Source organism: Salmo salar, chromosome 06 (genome assembly GCF_965601325.2).
Source record: "Salmo salar chromosome 06, fSalSal1, whole genome shotgun sequence".
Lineage (NCBI taxonomy): Eukaryota > Metazoa > Chordata > Actinopteri > Salmoniformes > Salmonidae > Salmo > Salmo salar.
The window spans coordinates 61,814,733-61,840,844 of record NC_138296.1 but is presented as its reverse complement, the minus strand read 5'-3'; the positions used below and the strand labels follow the sequence as shown (position 1 = coordinate 61,840,844).

At 42.0% G+C, this 26,112-nt stretch overlaps 1 protein-coding gene across 6 annotated transcripts; it reads left to right on the top strand.

Moving 5' to 3' along the window:
- The first annotated feature begins 266 nt into the window (after positions 1-266).
- LOC100196829 (mitogen-activated protein kinase kinase kinase 7) lies at positions 267-26,112 on the top strand. 6 transcript variants are annotated; one of them, XM_045720771.2, is made up of 17 exons: positions 267-1,052; positions 1,662-1,772; positions 1,890-1,955; positions 2,092-2,137; positions 3,617-3,755; positions 4,643-4,767; positions 6,145-6,273; positions 6,755-6,885; positions 7,135-7,216; positions 7,526-7,644; positions 7,923-8,070; positions 15,554-15,634; positions 18,111-18,178; positions 19,056-19,158; positions 19,642-19,825; positions 20,315-20,430; positions 22,318-26,112. In XM_045720771.2, the coding sequence occupies exons 1-16, from the start codon at positions 972-974 to the stop codon at positions 20,391-20,393; spliced, it is 1,692 nt and encodes a 563-aa protein (XP_045576727.1). In that variant the 5' UTR covers positions 267-971; the 3' UTR covers positions 20,394-20,430; positions 22,318-26,112. The 6 variants fall into 6 exon arrangements, with proteins under 6 accessions (XP_045576727.1, XP_014060453.1, XP_014060452.1 ...); XM_014204978.3 differs by having other exon boundaries at positions 273-616; positions 19,764-19,825; XM_014204977.3 differs by having other exon boundaries at positions 275-1,052; positions 19,764-19,825.

Here is a 26,112-nt window from a genome sequence, read left to right as displayed (position 1 = left end):
GCGCCATTTGATACATTTACAATTTCATTTTGAAACACTAAAATGAGTAGCATTGTATTATACCTTTGTCACTCTAACAACGTTTACATTCAGGCAGTAAATCACAGCTGTCATTTGCGTTTTACAACTGTATGTATATTATTAACATGTAAGAGACTTATACAAGAGGCACACACTTATGCATGCATTTATTGTAATAATGTTAATAAAACTCGCATCCTTTTTATTATAGCAACACTATTTACGAAGTTGCATCTGCATGCTATTCGGGGAACAAAACTGGTGGGTCATAATTAAGGTAGCAAACTTCCTGGAGTTGCTTGCCTGTAAGAACTGTGGGGGGGGAAACAAAAGTATATAATGGAAGAAGTCTCAGAGTCGTCATTTTAAAGTTATGTCCGGGAGTCAAATCGATTCTCTGAGTTTTAAATGTTGAGGAAATCAATCACCCAATGTCTCGAGCCACTAGTACCGGTGGGGTGCACCGCAGTCTACCGCGGCGACGGCCTGCCATACCAGGCCACCAAGCGGCCTAGTGTCATATATAGCTAGCTAACTTGCCGAATTACTTTAGTCAACAAACGTCGTTGGCGTACATGATATGGCAATTGAAAATGTATGTATTCAAATTGTTCGCTAACTAGTTAGCCAGTCGTCGTCTTTTTAGGTAACGTTAGTAAACTGCCTTAGCTAGTTAACTAGCTACAGTAGCTAGCTCAGTTAGCTACCAGCTGGCTGTGTATGATTGTACTGAGCTGGCTATCTAGCCAGCTAACACAGTTTATGAGCTCCAGTTTTTAAAGTGTATTTATTTCCGTGTTGGGTCCGCCAGTGTCTTGGCAAGTTATGTCATGCAATATTATTTTTTAGCTGTTTCTTCGAGTGCGCGTGTTATGCATGTTTTAGCTATTTATTTATTTGATTTTAGAACATCTTGGTTTTAATGAGTAACGTTAGTTAGCTAGTTAGCGATGTCTTCCGCCGATATGCTCGAAACGCCACCTGGATATCCCTTTGAAGAAATAGATTATGTGGATATTGAAGTTGAGGAGGTAAGTAGCTAAAAAGCTATATATCAACAACATTCCATTTGATTGGCACGTGTGAGGTCATCCTCTTATGTTAGTGGCATGACCATATACATTAAAACCAGGTCATGACGCTGAAGTTGCCACAATGCTTTATCTCAATTGTCATACTAGCTAGTTCTACCACGCAAGGAATGTTTGTTTACTCTGGTTTTGAAAAGCTTGTTAATTAAACATGACCATTAACTATGTCACTATAGCTATGCCCATTCATCAATGAGTTTGCCCAAGCTATAGATAGACATGATAGAGAATAGTCAGTTAGCTAGCAACCTATGTTCCAAATCGATTTGTCAGTTCTTGTTTTGATTATGTAGCGAGTTAGTTAGTTGCAGTTCCCCACAGGTGGGCCCTACACATAGACATAAGACCCCTCTCCATCAGCTGATGTTGACTGCGCACATACTGTGATTGATATGCTGGATTGTGTAATGGAACTTGCCCACAAAAAATAACGACAGTGTTAGCTAGGCCTAATATATCCAGGTGGATTTAGTATTGTCATGATTATAAGGGATTAATAACAATGCATCCAACACACTTTGCTTATGTTGTCTACCTCTTCTCTTTCAGGTCGTGGGGAGAGGCGCTTTTGGTGTTGTCTGCAAGGCCAAATGGAAAGGCAAAGACGTCGCAATCAAGACAATAGAGAGTGAATCTGAAAGGAAAGCATTCATAGTTGAGGTACTGTCATATTATACTGGGCTACAAGTAGAGATGTTCTGCAAAGTGGTGACAAGGCTGTTTATTACAACTAAAGGAAACCAATCTTGATTGTGTTGTCTTGTCTCCCCTCCCTAGCTGCGGCAACTTTCACGTGTGAATCACCCCAACATTGTGAAGTTGTATGGCTCATGCAATAGTCCAGTAAGTCAGCTTTTAAAAACTCCAATATTTCAGTGTGTTATAGCCTATGGTTTTGCCAGTTGTTGTTGTAAATACCTTGGAACAGTACATTGTTAGCCTTCTGTTATTCTTGCCTAATGCTAATTTTCCCATCTAGGTCTGCTTGGTGATGGAATATGCTGAAGGGGGGTCCCTGTACAATGGTGGGTCTCTGGGCGATTATGTAGGATGGCCTACTGCACTACCACAGTAGACTTGGCCATTGACATGGTTTGTAAATTAGTGCAACACATGCCTTGCCATACCAAACAAGTGGAAATATTGCAGTCAATGTGTCATTAACTCCAATACCCACATGCAAACTATTCTCTTAATAAGCCCACTATTGTCATGATTCCTTAAATAGCTCACTATTACATTGGCCAGTCCTTGCACAGTGACCTGCAAGTGGAGTATCAGAGTTAGGAAGTGTAAATGGCCTTTTACCTGCACAAGCACTTTACCCCCTTGTCTCCTGTTATCCCTCTGAATCTCTATCAAAGGAATATTTTAGGATCAGTAAAGTCGACGTTCTTAGTTGTGGTTGTCAACTTTGAATACTTGAAACTATAACTTTGATGTTATTCGGTGGTTATCTGTGTATTTGAATGGTGTATGCCTACTCTCTTAATTCTTTGTCTGACATGTCTGTAAGAGTGTGTTCTGTGCAGTGGTGTAAAGTACTTAAGTAAAAATTATTTAAAGTACTACTTAAGTAGTTTTTGGGGTATCTTTACTATTTATATTTTTGACTACTTTTAATTTTACTCCACTACATTCCTAAAGAAAATAATGTACTTTTTACTCCATACATTTTCCCTGATATCCAAAAGTACTCGTTAAATTTTGAATGCTTAACAGGACAGGAAAATGGTCAAATTCACGCACTTATCGAGAGAACATTACTTGTCATCCCTACTGCCTCTGATCTGGCGGACTCACTAAACACAAATGCTTTGTTTGTAAATTATGTCTGAGTGTTGGATTGTGCCACTGGCTATCCATTAAAAAAAAAATAAGGAAACCTGTGCCTTCTGGTTTGCTTAATATAAGGAATTAGAAATGATTTATACTTTTTTTGTTTTTACACTGCTGTTTATTATCTATGCGTAGTCACTTTACCCCTACCTACATGTACAAATTACCTCGACTAACGTGTACCCCCACACATTGACCTTGTACCGGTACCCCCTGTATATAGCCTCGTTATTGTTACTTTTTATTTTATTTTTTACTTTAGTTAATTTAGTAAATATTTTTTAAACTATATTTCTTGAACTGCATTGTTGGTTAAGGGCTTGCAAGTAAGCGTTTCACGGTAAAGTCTACACCTGTTGTATTCGGCACATGTGACAAATACAATTTGATAATTTTTTACTTTTGATACTGAAGTATATTTAAAACCGAATGCTTTTAGACTTTTACTCAAGTATTATTTTACTGTGTGACTCACTCACTTGAGTCATTTTCTATTAAGGCATCATTACTTTTACTCAAGTATGAGAATTGGGTACTTTTCCCACCACTGGTTCTGTGGATGAGTGTTTGCATTGGTTTCGAGGTCTCTTGTGGAGATGTGTGTTGCATGTGTTCTGTGTTTATTTGGAACTCTCTGTGGTAGTGACTGTGTTCTCTGTCCACAGTGCTGCATGGTGCTGAACCCCTCCCCTGTTACACTGCCTCCCATGCCATGAGCTGGTGTTTTCAGTGTTCCCAAGGGGTCGCCTATCTCCATGGCATGAAACCAAAGGCTCTCATTCACAGGGACCTCAAACCACCCAAGTATGCTCCTCCCCACCTCCTCACTCTCTGTTGTCTCTTGTTTCACTGCCCATAAAGTGGCTTGCTCTGCCACTCAAAGTTTCATTTGCTAGTTGTGTGTTGTAGCCTATGTTGTACTATGCAATAGCGTGAAATGCGTTATCTGACTTTTTAAACCAAAAGAGCATAGCATTTGTCATCCTCTAGTCCTCTGTTATGATATACCAATGTTTGTTTATTTTTTTATCTGGCATCAGTAGTGAGACCTTAGTGTTTTCATAGTATGCCTCTGACTGAATTGCTTAGAGTAGCTGTACCGGGTCCAGAGGTTATTTATTGGGCTCTGACGGGGAAAAAGTCCCTGGCAGTGGCAGGGCACTGTGGGAATGACCAGCTGGTCCATTTCCTAGAAACCTGTCCAGAATTTACTCCCTGGGAAGAAATGGGTCAGGCCTGTCGACCACTGGCTGAACTCACAGGCTACATCCCAAATGGCAACCTATTCCCTTTATAGCACACTGCTTTTGACCAGGGCTCATATGTAGTTAATAGGGTGCTATTTGGGATGCTACCACAGAGTGCTGTTAACCTAACCTTCATGTCCTTTGTGTTACACAGTGGGTGCTGCCAGAATATTTGTGTGGTTATAGAGTTCTTTTCTGTAGGGGATTTCACTTCTCCCTCTTGTATGTTTAAAAGTAAGAATATTACTTGCTGTATTTCCTTTTTCAGAGTTTTTTATGATTAGAAATGTTTGCCTTGAATCGAAATTAGATTTATGAAGTGTTTGTAACCCAGTAAGACCTCAGCAGCCTCTGGTAGTTACCTTCACGTATTCTCACACGTCACCAACCTCTGAAGTTCACGTCTAGCATTAGAGTAGATCTTTGTTTCCTTGTTTGTTTTAGTCTGCTCCTTGTTGCCGGTGGCACCGTGCTGAAGATATGTGACTTTGGAACCGCGTGCGACATACAGACCCACATGACCAACAACAAGGGAAGTGCAGCTTGGATGGCCCCTGAGGTGTTTGAAGGCAAGCATGAGCTGCATGGGGCGCTTTTGAAACGCATGCAAAGAGATGTCTGTCCGGCCTCTGTCTTAGAAAGCCCTTGTTCTCAGATTTGTGCGATCTAAACAGGTGTAGCCTTTTACGAATGCGTTCACCTAGAGTTCATTGATAGTCAAGTGTTTAAGTGATAATACTGTTAAGACCAGAGGGTTTATAGTAGAGCTCATGTCTAGTGATGGAAGTGCTCATTAATTGTAATAGTGCTCCGCTTTCGATTTGTCACTCACTTGATCACTGGAAGGCACTGCAAACACGTAGATGCCATAATTTCTCGAAGCACAATTTATCCATCTTTTGTTAGTATTCTCTTAATTTACAAGTCATTCATATCTTGAGTGGTATGCATGATTGTTGCACACAGACTTTTAGGTGAATGCAGTGTTTCACCGTTAAATTAAACGACTTAAACCAGATATAAAGTATGTAGAAAAAATGGAGCTATATATTTTTAAATAAGATAATCTTTAAGAACTACCAAATAAAAACAAGACAGTCAGGGAGAATCTAAAATTCCCAATGATTTTGTTATGTTTGAGTCACTCAGATAGCATAAGCCATGGCAAAATGTGTAGAATTGCAGGAAACTAGCTTTTAAACAGCAACATTTTGTCTCTACGCTAACTTTGCCACCGCTGCTGAAATAAATCCTAGGAGAAAAACTGGAATGGAAGGAAAGGTTTCATCCCTGAGAGAATGTAGCATTTGAGTCTATGCTCTCGGGTGGTAGCCTAATGTACTTTGTTTTACAAAACACATTGAGGCGGTCAGGAGGAAACACAAATGAGGTAGTCATTATCTTGTTTGTTGAGGGAGTAACATGACTCCATGCAATTAAGCACCTCACATTTGCCCCCAGAATGACCTTAAAGCTAATTTGCATCACAGGGAGAAATGTTTTCTAAAGGCCTAAGCAGCACATCAACTTTAAGGCTGAGAACCAAATGACACTATTCCTTATATAGTGCACTACTTTTGTCCAGAGCCCTGGTCAGAAATAGTGCACTAAATAGGGAATAGAGTGCTATTTGGGACATAGCCCATAACGTGTGTGAAGAGCAGTTTAATTCCGCCGTAATAGCCACAGTAATTATGCATCTCCGGAGAGGCCCTGAAGTAAAATTGCCTCCTTATTTTCATCACATTTGTGGTCTAAAGGTGCAGACCAAATAAAGGCTTCCTGTGCTTTCCCATAAACATCCCCTCCCTCAACACTCCTCACTTAACTGTGCCTCAGAGAATTACCTTTCATCAGTCAATCAGAGCTATGTCAAGCCCATAGTTTTTTTCCCCCCCCATCTGAAAGGCCCTGAGTGGAGCTCTTTCTCTCCTCTGTGCTTTCAGGCAGCAATTACAGTGAGAAGTGTGATGTGTTCAGCTGGGGAATCATTCTCTGGGAGGTGATCACGCGCCGGAAGCCCTTTGACGAGATCGGTGGGCCGGCCTTCCGCATCATGTGGGCGGTGCACAACGGTGAGTCCAAGTGGTGGGGGTGGAGGTTGGGGAGGTGAATTCGTTCATGGTGGTGCTGACATCGCCCTGGTGTTTCAGAGCCAGGTCCCCAGTGAGACCTGCTGAGAGATTAAATGAGTTACGAGGCTGACGGTGAAGAGCAATTAAAAGACACTCGCCTGTGAGGCGCTCCCCGTGGTTTCTTCCATCACACACAGAGTGATGGCGCAGAATGCTAACGAAACACTGACTGTCTGAGAGCAGGAGCACACCTGGGGCCACGACACTGCTGCTGCGCCTGTTTCTTTGACACGTTAGCAGAGCCTCCACAGCAGGGCTGTCATTTGCAAGTGTTCTTCGTGTTTTGTACTGCAATGAACTTTCTGGAACGTCCTCATGTTAACAGATTTGAGTTTCCATACGTTTTACTGTGACTGTTTGTATTCATAGAGATGAATATTGATTTAATGTATCCTTATCTGTTTGTGTTGACGGTGTTCAGGCACCCGGCCACCGCTCATCAAGAGCCTTCCCAAGCCCATCGAGAGCCTGATGACCCGCTGCTGGTCCAAAGACCCCTCCCAGAGGCCCTCCATGGAGGAGATAGTCAAGATCATGACCCATCTTATGAGGGTAAAGGCCCTCCTAGACACACACTCATACTCATAGAGATGCATTAAATGAAAGATTGCTTGACCAAGATGGCCGTCCTGCAGTCATTGACCGCCACAATGTCCATTCCAGTGTTCTTTTTAATTATATGCCCACACTAACCCTGGATGCATGCAGGACTCTTTCCATGGTGTCCTGTTCTCAGACTGCTTATCTACCGGTCAGTGTTGGTAATGGCACCCTTACATTCTTTGTCAACCTCTTTTCCAGTGCTTCCCAGGATCTGATGAACCCTTGCAATACCCTTACCAGTATTCAGATGAAGGACAGAGTAACTCGGCCTCCAGCACAGGTATTTCACTGAGTTTTGTTGTTTTTCATGATTGTGTTTTGTATTTTTCTTGACGTATTTGAGATGCTCCTATGCTGCCGATTGGGTTATTGTTGAGCTGCAGGGCTCCCTTGCAAAAGAGACCTTGGTCTCAATGGGACTGCCTGCTAAAATAAAGGTTAAATAAATAAATAGAAATCTATATCCTTGAAATAATGGAAGCTTTTTTAACCTGCACTATAGTTTTACCTTCATGAAACATCATTGATGTAATGTGGAATATTACGGAATATCTCCGTTGTCTCACTACCTCTCCATTGGGTATTATAGGTTCCTATGTGGATTGCACTAGCAGCAAGAGTGACACAAACATGGAGCATGGGTACTCTCAAGGGAGCAACGACACAATCAAGATCAAACCTCAGTTTGCACATCAGTTCAGGCCAAAGGTAAAGCAGCAAGCTGTACTGTACATTGCTAGCCATTTCTACCACAACAATTAAACTGGAACAATTTACTTTGTCAAGTGACTAGAAAGAAAAGGTAGACAAATTAAGGCAATTACGTGTGTTGATATAAACAAAACGATTTACACAAGCCTCATATGAAAGTAATCATGGTCATTTTGAAGTAATCATCAGTACTCTAAACCATAATTTGGTGACCTAAGTGAATAATAGTAAAATGTACAGTAGCCCAACAGTATCTGTTTTGTCTGTGCTCTCAGGGAGACCCATTGCGAAGCCTGCCTCTGTCCAGAGGGGGCAGTGTTGAGAGCCTGTCGGGGCGAACCCACAGCCTGGTGGCCTCCGAGAGCAAAAGAATGAGCGCAGACCTGTCAGAGCTGGAGCACAGGGTGCCTTTCGCTGCTGCAGGTAACGTCAGAATCTACAACCTACATACCCCACAATGGATTATGCAAGAGGACCGGTATAGGTCTACATATTTTTGTAACACCCACACACTGCTATAGAGTATGAAGATCAGTGTTGCGGGTAACAATGTAATGTTTTGCGGTAATGATTAATATAACGGAGTTACCGTTCCAATTTGAGTAATAATATTACAGTTACTGATCAAATAAATGGGTATTTACTTTTGCTATCATTCCCTTCCTATTACAGTTATTGATCTTAATAAATTAGTGATTTATTCCCTCTTGGCGCAATATAAAAATATAATGAATTTGTCTTCTCACCAAGTTTCTGTTTATACACACACACTTTTAATAACTGTGGGGGAGATGAAAAATGGCAGAAGCATCTAAAACGTTGACTTTGGTAGGACAAAATGACAAGAATATAACTGTAAAATGTTGTGCCCAAGCGAGAAACACGTTTTCACTGCTAGAAACACGACTTCCAATCTCTTGAAGCACTTGCAAAGGCAACACGCCAACACAAAACTCTTAGAGGAAGACCCCCGAGATCTGACCACTGCTGCTGAAGATTACTGTAGGCCAGTGTTCCCCAACTGGCAGCCCTGTTTTTATTTGGCCTCGAGTTTTCTGAGCTAAAATAAATGAAATAAAAGATATATACGGTGCCTTCAGGAAGTATTCATACCACTTGGCTGATTCCACATTTTGTTGTGTTGCAGCCTGATTTCAAAATGGATTAAACAGATTTTTACACACAATACCCCATAATGGCAAAGTGAAAACATGTTTTTAGAATTTAAGTTGTTGCTAATTAAATACTGAAATATCTAATTTACACATTGTAAGTATTCATACCCCTGAGTCAATACTTTGTAGATTCACCTTTGGCGGCGATTACAGCTTTGAGTCGTCATCAGTATATCTATCAACTTTGCACATCTGAATTTGGAGATTCTCTTCCTTGTAGATTTTCTCAATGGGATGGGGAGAGGCGGTGAACAGCAATCTTCAAGTCTTTGCACAGATTTTCAATGGGATTCAAGTCTGGGGTTTGGCTGGGCCACTCAAGGACTTTCGCATACAGCCAAAGGGCTGAATGCTTGAGGTCATTGACCTGTTGAAATGTAAATCTTCCCCCGAGTCTAAGGTTGTTTGTACTCTGAAGCAGGTTCTCATCAAGGATTTGCCTTTATTTAGCTCCATTAATTGTTCCCTCTATCCTTACCAGTCTCCCAGTCCATGCCGCTGAAAAGCATCCCCATAGCATGATGCTGCCACCACCATGCTTCAAGGTAGGGATGGTGTTAGGTGCGTAATGAGCTGTGCTATGCATTCAGGCCAAATAGTACATTTTTTGTCTCATCAGACCACATTATCTTTTGCCTTATGCTCTGAGTCTTTCACGTGCCTTTTTGCAAACTTCAGGCATGCTGTCATGTGCCTTTTTCTCAGCTATAGCTTCCGTCTGGCCACTCTCCCATAAAGCCCAGATTGGTGAAGTGCTGAAGAGACTCATGTCCTTCTGGCATTTTCTCCCATCTCAGCTAAGGAACTCTGCAGTTCTGTCAGAGTGGTCATTGGGTTCTTGGTCACCTCTCTGACAATGTCCTTCTAGCCTGGTTTCTCAGTTTGGTCGGACGGCCAGCTCTAGGCACAGTCTGGGTATAACATTTCAACACTCTAGAAATAGTTGTATACCCCTCCCCAGATATATGCCTCGTCCCAATTCTATCTCGGAGATCAACGGCCAGTTCCTTGGACTTTCTGCTCTGACACTGTCAACTGTGGGACCTTATCTAGACAAGTGTGTTTCTTTATAAATCATGTCCAAACAATTGAATTGGCCACAGGTGGAGTCCAAGTTCTAGTGACATCTCAAGGATGATCAAAGGATATTGGATGCACCTGAGCTCAATTTGGAGTGTCATAGCAAATGTTTGTGAATACTTTTGTAAATGAGAATTCTGTATTTCCTTTTCAATACATTTGCAAAAATGTCTAAAAACAATTTTTCCTCTTGTCATTATTGTGTGTGGATGGCTCAGAAAAAAATATTGAAATCAGGCTGTAATGCAACAATGTGGAATAAGTCAAGGGGTATGAATACTTTCTGAAGGCACTTTTTCAGTACCAGTCAAAGGTTTGGACACACCGACTCATTCAAGGTTTTTTTCTTTATTTTTACTATTTTCTACATTGTAGAACAACAGTGGAGACATCAAAACTACAAAATAACACATGGAATCATGTAGTAACCAAAAAAGTGTTAACTTTTTAGTGACAGGGGGCAGTATTCGGAAATTCAGATGAATGACGTGCCCAAATTAAACTGCCTGCTACTCGGGCCCAGAAGGTAGGATATGCATATTATTAGTAGATTGGGATAGAAAACACTCTGAAGTTTCTAAAACTGTTTGAATGATGTCTGTGAGTATAACAGAACTCATATGGCAGGCAAAAACTTGAGAAAAAATCCAACCAGGAAGTGGTTTGTAGTTTTTCAACTGATTGCCTTTCCAAACTACAGTGTCTGTGGGATCATTTTGCACTTCCTAAGGCTTCCACTAGATGTCAACAGTCTTTCGAACCTTGTTTCATGCTTCTACTGTTACTGGGGAGAGAATAAGAGCTGTCTCAAGCCTGAGACCAACGAGTTGTTTACTACGCAGGCGCACCGTTCCTTCTTTTTCCTCTGTAATGAATACGCTATTGTCCAGTTGGAATATTATTGAAGATTTATGTTAAAAAGACCCTAAGGATTGATTGTAAACATCGTTTGACATGTTTCTACGAACGGTAATGGAACTATTTTGACTTTTCGTCTCGGGTTTTGCTCTCGCGCATTATGCCTTTTGAGATTAGTGATCTGAACGCGCGAATAAAACGGAGGTATTTGGATATATAAATATGGAGTTTATCGAACAAAACGAACATTTCTTGTGGGAGGCCTGGGAGTGCATTCCGACGAAGATCAGCAAAGGTAAGTGAAGATTTATAATACTATTTCTGAGTTTAGTTGACTCCAGAACTTGGCAGGTAACTGTATAGCTTGCTTTGATGGCTGAGCTCTGTACTCAGAATATTGAACAATGTGCTTTCGCCATAAAGCTATTTTGAAATCTGACACAGCGGTTGCATTAAGGAGAAGTGTATCTATAATTCTTTCAATAACTGTTGTACATTTTATCAACGTTTATGATGAGTATTTTTGTAAATTGATGTGCTCATTCACCGGAAGTTTTGGGAGGCAAAATATTTCTGAACATCACACGCCAATGTAAAATGGGGTTTATGGATATAAATATGAACTTTATTAAACAAAACATACATGTATTGTGTAACATTGAGTCCTGGGTGTGTCATCTGATGAAGATCATCAAAGGTTAGTGATTAATTGTAGCTGTATTTATGGTTTTTGTGACACCTCTCCTTGCTTGGAAAATGGCTGTGTGGTTTTTCTTGTTTAGGCGCTGTCCTAACATACCGTAAATTCCGGACTATAAGCCGCAATTTTTTTCCCAGGCTTTGAACCTCGCGGCTTAAACAATGACGTGGCTAATATATGGATTTTTCCCGCTTTCAATTTTTTTTTCTCCAAAAAAACACATTCTGTAACGTGCTCAGTTTTTTGGCGGCATGAAGCTTTCATTAGAGCAATGAAATTGCCGAATGGGTTAAGGTCAAACAACTTTTTTGTTTACTGTTTAGATTAAATCGAGCGCTCTCAAACTTCATCATTCTGATTACGGTAGTCATTTTGTCACCCTCATCATGGCAAAGACACGGAGAAATGCATATGATGCAGCTATCAAGTTGAAGGCGATTGATCTGGCTGTTGGAAAAGGAAATAGAGCTGCTGCACGGGAGCTTGGTCTTAATGAGTCGATGATAAGACGTTGGAAACAGCAGCGTGAGGAATTGACTCAGTGCAAAAAGACAACTAAAGCTTACTGCTAATTATTTTTTTGTTACAAGCCGTGTTTCGTTAAAGCCTATTTATTTTTGTTACAAGCCGTGTTTCGTTAAAGCCTGTGTAAAGTTAATTTGTTTCAATGTACCGGTAGGCACCTGCGGCTTATAGACATGTGCGGCTTATTTATGTTCAAAATAAAATAAAAACATTTAATTCAGTGGGTGCGGCTTATATTCAGGTGCGCTTAATAGTCCGGAAATTACGGTAATCTAATGTTATGCTTTCGCCGTAAAGCCTTTTGAAATCGGACAATGTGGTTGGATTAACGAGAAGATTATCTTTAAAATGGGATATAATAGTTGTATTTTTAAGAAATTTTAATTATGAGATTTTTGTTGTTTTGAATTTGCCGCCCTGCTATTTCACTGGCTGTTGGCAGTGTGTCCCGCGGGCTAGCGTCCCACATGTCCCAGAGAGGTTAAACAAATGTTAGAGATTCTTCAAAGTAACCATCCTTTGTCATGATGACAGCTTTGCACACTCTTGGTATTCTCTCAACCAGCTTCACCTGGAATGCTTTTCCAACTGTCTTGAAGGAGTTCCCACGTATGCTGAGTACTTGTCGGCTGCTTTTCCTACACTCTGCGGTCCAACTCATCCCAAACCGTCTCAATTGGGTTGAGGTCGGGTGATTGTGGAGGCCAGGTCATCTGATACAGCACTCCATCACTTTCCTTGGTCAAATAGCCCTTACACAGCACAAACCAGTTGGGATGACGGTATCGTTGCAGAATGCTTTGGTAGCCATGCTGGTTAAAAAAGTGTGCCTTAAATTCTAAATAAATCACCCACATTGTCCCCAGCAAAGCACCATCACACCACCTCCATGCTTCACGGTGGGAACCACACATGTGGAGATAATCTGTTCACCTACTCTGCGTCTCACAAAGACATTGCTTGTGTTTCTTGGCCCAAGCAAGTCTCTTCTTCTTATTGGTGACCTTTAGTAATGGTATCTTTGCAGCAATTTGACCATGAAGTCCTGATTCACACAGTCTCCTCTGAACAGTTGATGTTGAGATGTGCCTCTTACTAGAACTCTGTGACGCATTTATTTGGGCTGCAATTTCTGAGCCTGGTAACTCTTATGAACTTATCCTCTGCAGCAGCGGTAACTCTGGGTCTTCCTTTCCTGTGGTGGTCCTCATGAGAGCCAGTTTCGTCATACCGCTTGATGGTTTTTCCGACTGCACTTGAAGAAACTTTTCTGGATGGACTGACCTTCATGTCTTAAAGTAATTGATGGAATGTCGTTTCTCTTTGCTTATTTGAGCTGTTCTTGCCATAATATGGACTTGGTCTTTTACCAAATAGGGCTATCTTCTGTATACCACACCTACCTTGTCACAACACAACTGATTGGCTCAAATGCATTAAGAAGGAAAGAAATTCCACAAATTAACATTTGACAAGGCACACCTGTTAACCTGCATTCCAGGTGACTACCTCGTGCAGCTGGTTGAGAGAATGCCACGAGTGTGCAAAGCTGTCATCAAGGCAAAGGGTGGCTACTTTGAAGAATTTCAAATATAAAATATATTTTGTTTTGTTTAATACCTTTTTGGTTACTACATGATTCCATATGTGTTCATAGTTTTGATGTCTTCACTATTATTCTACAATGTCGGAAATAGTAAAATAAAGAAAAACCCTTGAATGAGTAGGTGTGTCCAAACTTTTGACTGGTACTGTGTGTGTGTGTTACATTTGTTTTATTTTTATAACTTGGTATCTGTTCACAAGTATTCCCACGCATAATAGAGAGACGTGATCATATACAAATGTAAGCAAGGTTTGAAATGATTGTTTTAGTCAAATATTCTATATGTTTGGGCTTCTTGCGGTTAGTTTGCAGTCTACAATTATTTGTAATTATGTTCCAATCCCTCGAACGTCCCCTCAAGAAAAATTTGGTTGAAATTAGTTGACGATCCCTGCTTTAGGCCTACCTCATCCAAACAACCAAGACTTGATTTGAATTGTTCTGGAGGACACATTGTAACCGATGGAGAGCTCAACAAACTTGTAGCTGGGTATGTAGTTGAGGAAATGCTGCCCTTATCCACAGTAGAATCTGTCATTATTGGGCAACTTTTAAACTTTTTTTTTTTAAATGTAACCTGTATTTAACTAGTCAAGTCAGTTAAGAACAAATTCTTATTTACAAGGACGGCTTACTCCGGCCAAAACTGGACGACGCTGTGCCAATTGTGCGCCACGCTATGGGACTCCCAATCACGGCCGGATGTGATACAGCCTAGAATTCGAACCAGGGACTGTAGTGACGCCTCATGCAGTGCCTTAGACCGTGCCTTAGGCCTATGTAATGTTGACATTGTTTACATTGAGTGAGGACACAATGTTTTGGGGGCGTAATGCAAAAGTAATATAACAAGTAGTGTAACTAATTACTTTTCCCAGGGAGTAATAAGTCAAGTAATTTGTTATTGTTAAAAAAGTAATAGGTAATATATTAAACATTTTTTTTTTAGTAACGACCCCAACACTGATGGAGATACAGATTCTGTCACATTGAAGATGTGCCAAAGATATAGTCCTCAGAGATGCACATATGAATATGCAAATGTTTTACATAAACTGCCCATGGCGTTCTGTGAGAGATCGATAGATACATGCATGCATACATACATACAGTAATCTTACATCAGCTACTGAAGTGGGTTTCATCCCAATACGAGAGATGGAGAAATATCTATGCCATTAGAAGCGAATATCATGTCTCCTTCTCCGTCAAACTGCATGCCTCACCCCTCATATAAATGCCTCCATATGCCCCTCGGCACTGGTGCCAATCATCTCCCCTCCCTCACACAGATCGAAGGCTGAGAGGATGCCTTGTATTCATCATCAGCCCTGTCATGTCAACATTTTAGGCTTTGGAGGCAGTCAAATACTGTTTGGCATGAAAAAGCTATAATTAAGTCTCTTGTCAGGGTTTTCCCTCATGCTTTCTTTGAGAATGTTTTTGCGATATCAATTATTTTCAACATTCCATGTGTTATTGTTGTCAATGGTATATCATATGAATAATAATCATGTATTTAGCTTTAATCTGTATATCCTCAACTCTTCAATAGTTAAATCAATTATGCTGTAGTTACTGTGTATATTACAATCTTCAGAGCCATCTATCTGATTTGATCATCTTTTCTAAGTGGATTCATAATAAATATTCATTTTAGTACATTCAAACTGCTTGCTGCGTGTAGCTGAATGCCTAACATGTCTGTGCTGAGACTTCCCATGCCGGGCCTAAATCGGCATCGCTAGCGCTGTGATGTCGAACCAATCAACTGACCACAGTACGCATGCTTCCCGTGCAATGTGCATGTACTTTTGTGCTCTGCATGCCAGTAGAGTCCAGAGACGAGTGAGGGGGAGAGGGCACCGTCCGACATGTATGCTCCAGCTTTGGGCCCTCTCTCTTTGTCTGCATGCATGTGTACGCCAGCTGTGTGTGTGTGTGTATGTGTATCTGTTGCAGCACGTCCCCAGTATAAACGAGGCCACCGTAAAACGGCGTCATTTGGCACCATTCTGGACGTTCCCAAGATCGTCTTCACAGGTACCAGTGCGGACCACCAGGCTACCTGGTGCCCTGGGTGTAGCTGGCTTGACTGAACTGAATCAGCGGGTTCCTCTGTTTGCTCTGGGCTCTGACACTGCTGTTCCTGTAGTGTCTGTTACTCCAGGTATCACAGCCTACAAGGGTCACTGGCTCCTGTAGGGGCCAACTGGCCAAACACCTTATACTTTGTCTTTGCATTTTCCATTTGAATTGAATTATGGGGATATTAAAAAACGAAATATTCCCCAATCTAAATAAGTCATTATTTTATGAATGATGATAAACCTGGAGTAACACAGAGTTCTCTTTCCTCGCTTGTCTTTTGTGAATTTGACAAGATGTTAAAAGGGGCATGAGTTAACATGGTGGCATTCTTATTGGGGTTTCACCCTCTAGCCACAAGGTGCTGATGGAGCCATTTCAATTCACATAGATCCGTCTTTTATTCTATTTATCTAATCCAGATTCATGGATGAATCCAGACTTGAGTTAGCCTGGTGCAAAACTAATAGAATAAACTCTTGATTTAGGGGCACAGACCGGTTATCTAATCAGCATATTTGCCATCGGAGAGGAGGGGGGTGAAATTGGTGTGATAAGATGCATAACTCATGGTCCTGTTTGTCTCTCAGATGTCGTTCTGCTTATACTGCAGGCAGGGAGGGAGTAAATCAGTTGGCTTGGTTGCTAGCTCCCCTCTCAGCTCTCTCCTCTCAGCTCGTCCTTGTCTCTCATGCATAGAGGACGTCTGTTAAAAGCTCTGCGAATATATTTTTTTGCTTCTTCTCTTTACAACCATTAACTTTGTAAAAGTCATTTTGATTAATTTCCCTCACGTTGTGGGTCACACAGCTATTATTACCATCCGAGATAAGGATGAAAGAAATGGGGACAGCAGCACTGGATATCACAGTCCTTTTCTATTTAGGAAGTAGGAGCTGTATAAGACATGTTGAATGAGTAGTTAATTAAACCGAGTGACTAAGGGAGAGGGCTGACGTAAGGGGATATTAAAGGTATGACAGGGTTGTTATCACTGTATGTGGCACACCTGGATGTCACTCATTCCTCCAGTTCATTTGACACCAGTCTCTATTTAGTAGCTCAATTAGTACGAGGCGTTACTTGATTTTTTAAAAAACGTTTTGGATTGGCATTCTAATTCAAATGTCTTCAGTTTTGTATCGTAGTAAGCTGGACCTTAAAATGCCTATAGTCGCCAAGTATTCTTTTTACACGCAAAAGGACAATAACAGGAACTTTTTCTGATGTATACGCCCTAGAGCAACAATCACTGCAGTGACAGATGAGCATGTGTCTCAATCCAACGTTCAGTGTATTGTTTCTGTGTGTCTCTGCCTGTGTGTCTCTGCCTGTGTGTCTCTGCCTGTGTGTCTATTGGTTTAAACGTGTTGTGCTATAGATATCTCCTACTTTGGAGAGGTAAAGTTAAAATCCCAAGACCATTAGACCAGTACTTAGACCAGTAAATAGACAGAGGGGCAATTGCCCCCATCCCTGTTCCCTGTAGTGCCACATTTCGCAAACCTACATTCCTGGTAGTTTTAGATGTTAGGTTCCATACCAGGATTTTTATATAAAAAACAACTATTTCAGGTTTGTCATATTGCAATGTCATATTTCTAGCAACTGACTTCAAATGTCCCAAATGTAATATTTGAATGGTTACCATTAATGTGTCCCACATTGCAGTAGTCGAAATTGTATTGTATTGTATGGGTCTCTGAGATTGACAGCATGGAGTGTGCGGGAGGGTAAAAAGACCACAATGCTCTCATTGACAGGTAATTTCCAGCAGCTTGATATTCCAACAGTAAGACGTGACTCTGAAGACATTGTTCAAAGTTCTCTGGCAGAGATGGAACTAATAATATCTTCAACTGCCAGATGGCTGGAATTTCTCCTGTTATTCTGAAGATGCCATGCAGGTCAGAGCCAACCTCAGGTTTACCTTGGCTGGGGATTAATGAGGAAGACTGCAGGACAGGGCCAGGCCTGCTAGTCTTGTCTGAGACCCTACAATGTGCTGTGAGCCCTGAAATAGCCTAGTTCCCCATCACCAGCCCCACCAACCCAAACAAGCAGATCTGCACAAACACGTGACACAGTGAGGCTTACCTATTCATGTGGTACAGTAGGTGTGGTCTGCAATGGAGTGGTGGTGTTTGCGCGTGTGTTGTGCCGTGTTAGTGTAAAGGTTGGGGGGATAACTGCTGCTCTATGGTCACGTTACGGCCATGCCATAGCACATGTTGACAGGCCAGGGAGTCGGGGGTTAAATCTGTGCAGCTGTCCTGGCTCTGTGGATTGGACCCCCCCTCATCCCACACCACAGGCAGGCAGACAGGCAACAGACAAGTCCCCCTGGAACTGTCTCTGGGTCTCGCTCATGTCCCCCCCCCCCCTCTATTTCTTTTCTCTATCTCTCCCTTTCGCTCCATCCTTTCCACAGCCTCCTGTGAGGCGCAGAGGCGTAGATCTGTACAGGACCTCCCGGGGATCTGCACAGAGTCCAGCCAGGTAAGATGCTCTGCAGTAGAACAGGGCCTGGGTTGTCGAGTGTAGCACCGTACAGAAGCCTTTCAGAAGCCTTTCATTTGTTTTCCTTTTTAGAGTGGTATAGTATCTTCTCTCCCCTCTTTGGATTGTTTTGCATTTTGACTGATCACCCCTATCATGTTTTGCTTGCTCTCGGAGGATTTGATACATGCTCGGTCAAACAAGGTGTCCCATGGGGGGGAAATGCTACAGGATGTGACGGAGAATACTGTTTGATATGTCACTTTTGAGAAGATCAAGATATTCCAGGTGTAGGAAGAACATTGTCTCCCCCCCCCCCCCCCCCTACGGACAACCTTCAAATAAGCCCCTACATCGTTGCATTCTTAAACGTTGATTTCTACAGTATATTTTGTTAAAAGGCACACCTCTTCCTGTGCAGCGCTATGCGGTAGCAAAGTTCACTGAGTTTAGTAAGAAACTAGACTTTGGACGCGGATTTATTTATTCTTGTGCTCTTTTGTGAATTAGGAAAGAGAATATTTTGATGAATTCCCAATAGCGTGACAGAGATGGTGGTACCTCTGATTTTTCTTCTGTGTTTCTCTCTTGCGGAAGTGTGTACATAACCACAGACAGACTTTAGACCTTGTTTTTCACCCTTTATACTTGACACTTTTTACTTGACAAACTAAGCATTGTTTTACCCCAGTGGAACAGGCTCAGGATTGCCATGTGGGTTTCTGTTGCCGCTGTCATTGTTGACTTTGCTTGAGTGTCAGATGTATGCACCATGGACAAAAACAAAAGGGCCATTTCTTCTATGAGTGATTGACAGTGTTGTTGGCCTGTTACAGGGGCTGTATGCGTGATTGACTGTGTTGTGGTCCTGTTACAGGGGAGTAGGAACAGCAGCAGGTCCTCCAGTCCCAGTGTGAGGATGATGCCGCCTGATAAGACCAACAGCAGAGGGTACAGCTTCTCTCCCGATGACCCCACAGGTATAGTAGTCTACCTCTGTCTCTCAAACATGCTCATCTCTACAGCTACTTCTACAGATGAAGCTGGAAGGAGTTTGGTACATGTAAAAAAATAATAATAATTTGATTAGCAAATTCACTCATACTGCCCATGTTCCTTACTGTATTATCCTATATTGATGCTGGTGCTCAACTTGTTGCTTAATGTAAGATCCCAAGTCATTGTATCCCATTCCCTTTGTACTGTTGAGAGACGAAAAAGTGAAGGTTGGCGTTTAGAACCAGTTTGATTGAATGAAGTCAGCGTCTCGTGTTGGTTGTGTCACCCTCTCACAACCCTGAGTGCTGTAATGGCATCAATGTCATTGTGGATGGGGGCCTAAATCACTTGAGCAGGTTCTGCAGACATTACGTAATCCTCATCAATGATTTAAGGCGCTGGTCTCCTGTCACACGGAGCCTGAGAGGGGCGGGGACACTGACACAGGTCTATTTCTGTTGAAGGACTTCTGGTGTCTATTGATAACTGTGTGCCTGCCCAGTCGACTCATCTTGCACCGCCTGGGCCTGTGCTGGTGTCACTGTCAGACCAAAAACAAACACAAGTCTTGCTCTCTCCTGCCCAGATACCAACGGCTCAGACAACTCCATTCCCATGGCATATCTCACTCTGGACCACCAGCTGCAGGTAGGGTTCCATTTCATACCGGACCTCCCCCGACCCTGTCCTGCTAATGTTAAGCATTCTTTTATGCCACAAAACAGCTTGATCCCACTCCCATCCCATTTCAAGTGCTTGTCTGACCTGTCAAAATTGGCCTCGAGATTGGCCATTTGACAAACTCTTGATTATTTTTCTTTTGTAGATTGCTATATTTTGTGTTTGAATTCAAATGTTGAGGTTTTCCCTCTCAACGATGTTTTCAAGGACACTGAAAATTGACTGTATTAACTCAATTAGTGCAGGGATTACTTCTGTTGTCAAAGTGAGAAAATGATGCTATCTCAAAAGCGGAATGTCTTTATAAATACCCACCGGCAACGGCGGTGAGACATGTTGTGTATTTTTAAAAGCTCCGACGATTCTGAGAGCTGATAGAAATACATTTTGCAATACATCTAACTGGCTATAAGCTCCCTAGATCAATTAATGACAACATGCGTGGTTTATTTTCAGCCCCTCGCTCCTTGCCCGAACTCCAAAGAGTCCATGGCCGTGTTTGAGCAGCACTGTAAAATGGCCCAGGAGTACCTGAAAGTGCAGACAGAAATCGCCTTACTGATCCAGAGAAGGCAAGTAGTGAACCCTTACTGTACCTCTCCATCTTGTCGGGCAAGCGTTCAGCCACTACCAAAGTGCTGAGATAATACGCTATTTGTTCGTTCTGGGTTGTTTTTTTAAGGGGACTGATGTGGTACTGCAGTGTCTAATGTAAATTACCTCTTGTACTGTAAGCCCTGCTGAATGTGACCATACACACATTTTTGATATAAACAGACAAAAGAACATCTCCCGTGTTACGGGATGGGCTGTCTTGTGACTAACATAACAAGCAGCTCCATCGGATGTGTAACACGTATTTAGACTTGGGCGTATGACTATGCAGAAGGCCACCCAAAGGGATTTACTGAATTTCGATGACAAATCCAAGGCAGACAGGCCATCTATGCTGTGGAAGTCGAGCGCAGTGGAGCAACTGGCTGTGTTTGGCTAAAGAGCTCAGCTCATATTTATAGACGATGACTTTAGCAAGGAAACTACCGTGTTTGTGGAGTCAGCGTTTTTCTCACGCGAGCTATCCGATGCTTTGGTGCTCCTTTGCATCTCTCTCCAGCCTCTGTTGTGCTTATTGTGAAGTGCCCCTGTTCAAGCACAGCTGAGTAATTCACCATTATCGGAATAAAGGCCCAGTGTAGTCAAAAGCGTGATTTTCCTGTCTTATATACATTTCCACACTATGAGATGCAAATAATACTGTGAAATGGTGAAAATGATGATCATGCCCTTTTAGTGTAAGAGCTGTTTTGAAAAGACCAGCTGATATTTCAGCCTGTTTTGGTGGGATTTAGTTTTAACCTACCTGGTGACATCACCATGTGGTAAATATACCAATGGAAAGAGTTCCAAACCTCTGCCAATAACAGCTAGTTTTCTCTCCAATCAGAGCACTCTGACCGTGATGAGTTAAATTCTTGCTTGAGAAAGTGTGCATTGCTGAGAAACTATATTTGTTTTAAATAAAAACTGTAACAAATCAACAATCACACAGAACATTTTTGATATTGAGACAAAGCCGGCTGCATTGGGCCTTGTAAATGCAACAGTTTCAACGATTTTACCCAGTTACAGTTCATATAAGGAAAAGTACATTTGAATAAATTACTTAGGCCCTAATCTATGGATTTCACATGACTAGGCAGGAGCGCAACCATGGATGGAGCTAGGCCCAGCCAATGGCCCAGCCAATCAGAATAAGATTTTCCCCACAAAAAAGGCTTTCTTAAAGACAGAAATACACCTCAGTTTCATCAGCTGTCCGGGTGGCTGGTCTCAGACGATCCCGCAGGTAAAGAAGCCGGATGTGGAGGTCCTGGACTGGCGTGGTTACACGTGGTCTGTGGTTGTGAGGCCGGTTGGATGTACAGTACTGCCAAATTCTCAAAAATTATGTTGGAGTCGGCTTATGGTAGAGAAATGAACATTAAATTATCTGGCAACAGCTCTGGTAGACATTCCTGCAGTCAGCATGGCAATGGCGCACTCCCTCAAAACTTGAGACATCTGTGGCATTGTGTTGTGTGAGAAAACTGCACATTTTAGAGTGGCCTTTTGTTGCCCCCAGCACAAGGTGCACCTTTGTAATGATCATGATCATACTATTTTTGTGCATATGGAACATTTGTTGGCTCTTTTATTTCAGCTCATTAAACATGGGACCAACACTTTACATGTTGCGTTTATTTTTGTGTGTGTATAATATTATAATAAATAAAAAATGTATTGTTCTTTCTGTTTGCATTTTTACCTTTTTTGCAATGTGCTTCTCTTTTTAGTAATGTTCTTGTTATCTGATGTAAGCTGCAGCACTGCAGTTCAGTTTTCCATATTGTAAACTGCTCAAGTCCACCATTGTGGCAGATATATTTGTATGTGTAAATAAAACCAATTTCTATCTCCAGGAAAGAGTTGATCGCTGAACTGGACCAAGACGAGAAGGACCAGCAGAACACGTCCCGCCTGGTCCAGGAGCACAAGAAGCTGCTGGAGGAGAACAAGTCTCTGTCCACCTACTACCAGAAGTGCAAAAAGCAGCTGGAACTGATCCGTGCCCAGCAACAGAAGAGACAGGGCACCTCGTGATGGGCCACGAGCTGGCCGCCACCTGGATCATGCTGCAGAGACACACAAACAAAGTGTCCCCATGTCATATCCCCTGTTCTCCTCTCCTGCTTCTGCTCTGTCCGGGGTCACCTGTAGTCTAGTCTGAAACCCAGACCCTACCTTCAGAAGAATTGACACTATCTCCTCCTCCTCCCTCTGCCCCATGACAACTATGATCTCAACCTAGGTGCCCACGCCTTCACCCTGTAGGTTCCAGTGAGTGGATCTTGTTTTACCTTGTACTGTAAAGAGACCTGTGTTTTACTGTGTACCTGCATGTTGCGTTATAGACACACCCTGCTGATAACATGGAGCGGAATATGAGGTGTGCACTCAATCAAGCTGTTATGGAATGTCTCTCGCACATCTTTACAGTATATTCTTTGATAGCAGGCCAAAACAATCAGCATGCATCTGCTCTCTCTGCCCATAAAGAGGTTGGAGTCCTGGGGTTGCCTGTCCTGGGTTCAGTGAACACACTGGGCAGAGAGGTGGGCTTCTAGGCATCGATTGTCAGCCATCCTTTTAGTCAGGAAGCAATGCTTCTTGAGGTGTGTGAGCGTAGTACAGTAACTGCTGCTGCTTCTTGAAGTATGTGAGTACAGTAACTGCTGAGCCTGATTGGAGAGGGAGGCCAGTGAGGGGTGTGAAATGTGTTTGTCTCTATTGCTCTCAGGGCCCCTCGGACCCTCCCCTGGGCTGCCTGGTCAGTGTGTGTCCACCCCTCCTCCCATTGGTTAGTTTTACCCTGACCTGTCCTCCTAACTGGCCAATGGCCATGTGTCCTTGAGAATGTGAAAAACAGACGGTGTAGACAAAAAGTGTGAATTATGTGCAGAAGTTGGTGTTTTAATGAATTATGACCAGAATCTATTTGACTTATCTTTAAGTGTTTTTTTGTGTTTTTTTTTACCCTTTAATGCAAAAATAGCCACCCTTTTGGGGGGGGGGGGGGGTGAGCACAACCCCTTACAAAAGAAATCCACCACAACCTATCTGAAAGTATTTAATGTATGTTCTATTTATTTTACCGGGTGATGTATTTTACATATGCCTTGCACATCCATGATGTCTTTGATAAAAAAGGAAGGACTTGGCTTGTCACAAGTACCTGGATCGAAACATGGATTGAGCCTCAAACAGAGATTAAATATTGATAGTCTGCTTTCAACAACCACAAGCAAAGACGACAGACTTCTTTTCTCAACCTGTTTAATTAAAATAAACTATTTACGAGGTTCAAAGTGCAACATGTTTATCATGACTTCATTTTGTTTCCTTTTGTTTTTTTCCTATCCATTTTGGTGTTAGGAATTATACTTTTATCTGGTATGGGAATGCAGAGATGTACAAGAGGCCTATCCTTCGCCTTTATGTATTTTGTTTTTAGTTCACATGTTGCCTTAGAATTTGATTGCTAGATTTTAAAGTATTTGACTCATTTTTTCATTCCTTTTTTTGCGGGATTCACTTACGCCTCATTTGAATGTAATGGACAGTCAGTCAGTGAGAAAGGTATGACTTTTGTTTTGAGGGAGAATTGTATATTATGCCAATGGTTTACCAGGAGGCTGATTGTCTGGTCAAATGAATGATGTCAATAGGCTGCAAAATAAATCATGATATCTGTCACTGCTTTTCCCAATTAATAGAATGAATCCCAGTAGCTTTAAGTATCCATGCAAGATGAAAGTTGATTTGGAGATCTACACTTACAATGAGAATTGATCTTACTTTGAAATGTTGTCTTGCCGTTTCATTTCACCAGATCTGACGTCGCTGCTACAGTCCTTCAAATGTTTTGCACAATCCTCTGGTTTTACTGATTTACATGTAACTAACCGTTTGGGTCTTGTACTTCAAAGTATATATTATGATGGTTTACAAGGGAGGTGACAGGTGAAATTGTGTAAGGGTTCATTTGCTGCAGTTATATCCCTAGTTTTTCCCTTTCTTAAAGTTATATTCACTATAATTTTATTAACCATTACTGTATATAAAATGTTTTCTTAAACTATTGGGTACAGTGCCTTCAAAGTATTCAGACCCCTTTTGACTTTTTCACATTTTGTTAGGTTAGAGTCTTATTCTAAAATTAATTAAATATCTACACACAATACCCCATTGTGACAGAGCAAAAACTGGATTTTAGACATTTTTGCAAATGTATTAAAAATAAACTGAAATCACATTGACATAAGTATTCAGACCCTTTACTCAGTACTTTGTTGAAGCACCTTTGGCAGTGATTACAGCCTTGAGTCTTCGGTATGACGCTACAAGCTTGGCACACCTGTGTTTGGGGAGTTTCTCCCATTCTTATTTGTAGATCTTCTCAAGCTCTGTCAGGTTGGATGGGGAGCATTGCTGCACATCTATGTTCAGGTCTCTCCAGAGATATTAGATTGGGTTTAAGTCCGGGCTCTGGCTGGGCCACTCAAGGACATTCAGAGACTTGTCCCGAAGCCACTCCTGCATTGTCATGGATGTGTGCTTAGGGTTTTTGTCCTGTTGGAAGGTGAACCTTCGCCCCAGTCAGGTCCTGAGCACTCTAGAGCAGGTTTTCATCAAGGATCGCTCAGTACTTTGCTCTTTTCATCTTTGCCTTGGTTCCTGACTAGTCTCCCAGTACCTGCCGCTGAAAAACATCCCCACAACATGCTGCCACCACCATGCTTCACCATAGCGATAGTGCCAGGTTTCCTCTAGAAGTGACACTTGGCATTCAGGCCAAAGAGTTCAATCTTGGTTTCATCAGGTCAGAGAATCTTCTTTCTAATGGTCTGAGAGTCTATAGCTGCCTTTTGGCAAACTCCAAGCGGGCTGTCGTGCCTTTTACTGAGGAGTGTCTTCCGTCTGGCCACTCGCTACCATAAAGGCCTGATTGGTGGAGTGCTGAAGAGATGGGAGAACCTTCCAGAAGAACAACCATCTCCACAGAGGAACTCTGGAGCTCTGTCAGTCTAACCATTGGGTTCTTGGTCACCTCCCTGACCAAGGCCCTTCTCCCCTTATTGCTCAGTTTGGCCGGGCGACCAGCTCTAGGAAGAGTCTTGGTGGCTCCAAACTTCTTCCATTTAAGAATGATGGAGGCCACTGTGTTCTTGGAGCTTCAATGCTGCAGGATTGTTTTGGTACCCTTCCCCAGATCTGTGCCTCGACACAATCCTGTCTCGGAGCTCTACGGACAATTCCTTCAACCTCATGGCTTGGTTTTTGCTCTGACATGCACTGTCAACTGTGGGACCTTTTATATAGACAGGCGTGTGTGCCTTTCTAAATCATGTCCAATCAATTGAAGTTACTACAGGTTGAAGGACTTCTCAAGGATGATCAATTGAAACAGGATGCACCTGAGCTCAATTTCGAGTCTCTTAGCAAAGGGTCTGAATACTTATGTAAATAAGTTATTTAAGTTTTTTTCTAAAAACCTGTTTTCACTTTGTCATTATGGAGTATTTGCTGAGAGGCTATGATGTAACAATGTGGAAAAGGTCTAGGGGTATGAATACTTTCCGAAGGCACTGTATGTGCCTGGGAGGGAGGCATCCTGAAATAAACTTTAACATTGAGAAATGTTATTTTTTAACATG

Bases quoted from the DNA above. Each gene is read 5' to 3' on its own strand.
- LOC100196829 (XM_014204977.3), top strand. From the start codon at position 972: ATGTCTTCCGCCGATATGCTCGAAACGCCACCTGGATATCCCTTTGAA. The intron at 6,886-7,134 runs GTAAAGGCCCTC...CCTCTTTTCCAG, and splicing joins TCATGACCCATCTTATGAGG to TGCTTCCCAGGATCTGATGA. The intron at 7,645-7,922 runs GTAAAGCAGCAA...CTGTGCTCTCAG, and splicing joins CACATCAGTTCAGGCCAAAG to GGAGACCCATTGCGAAGCCT.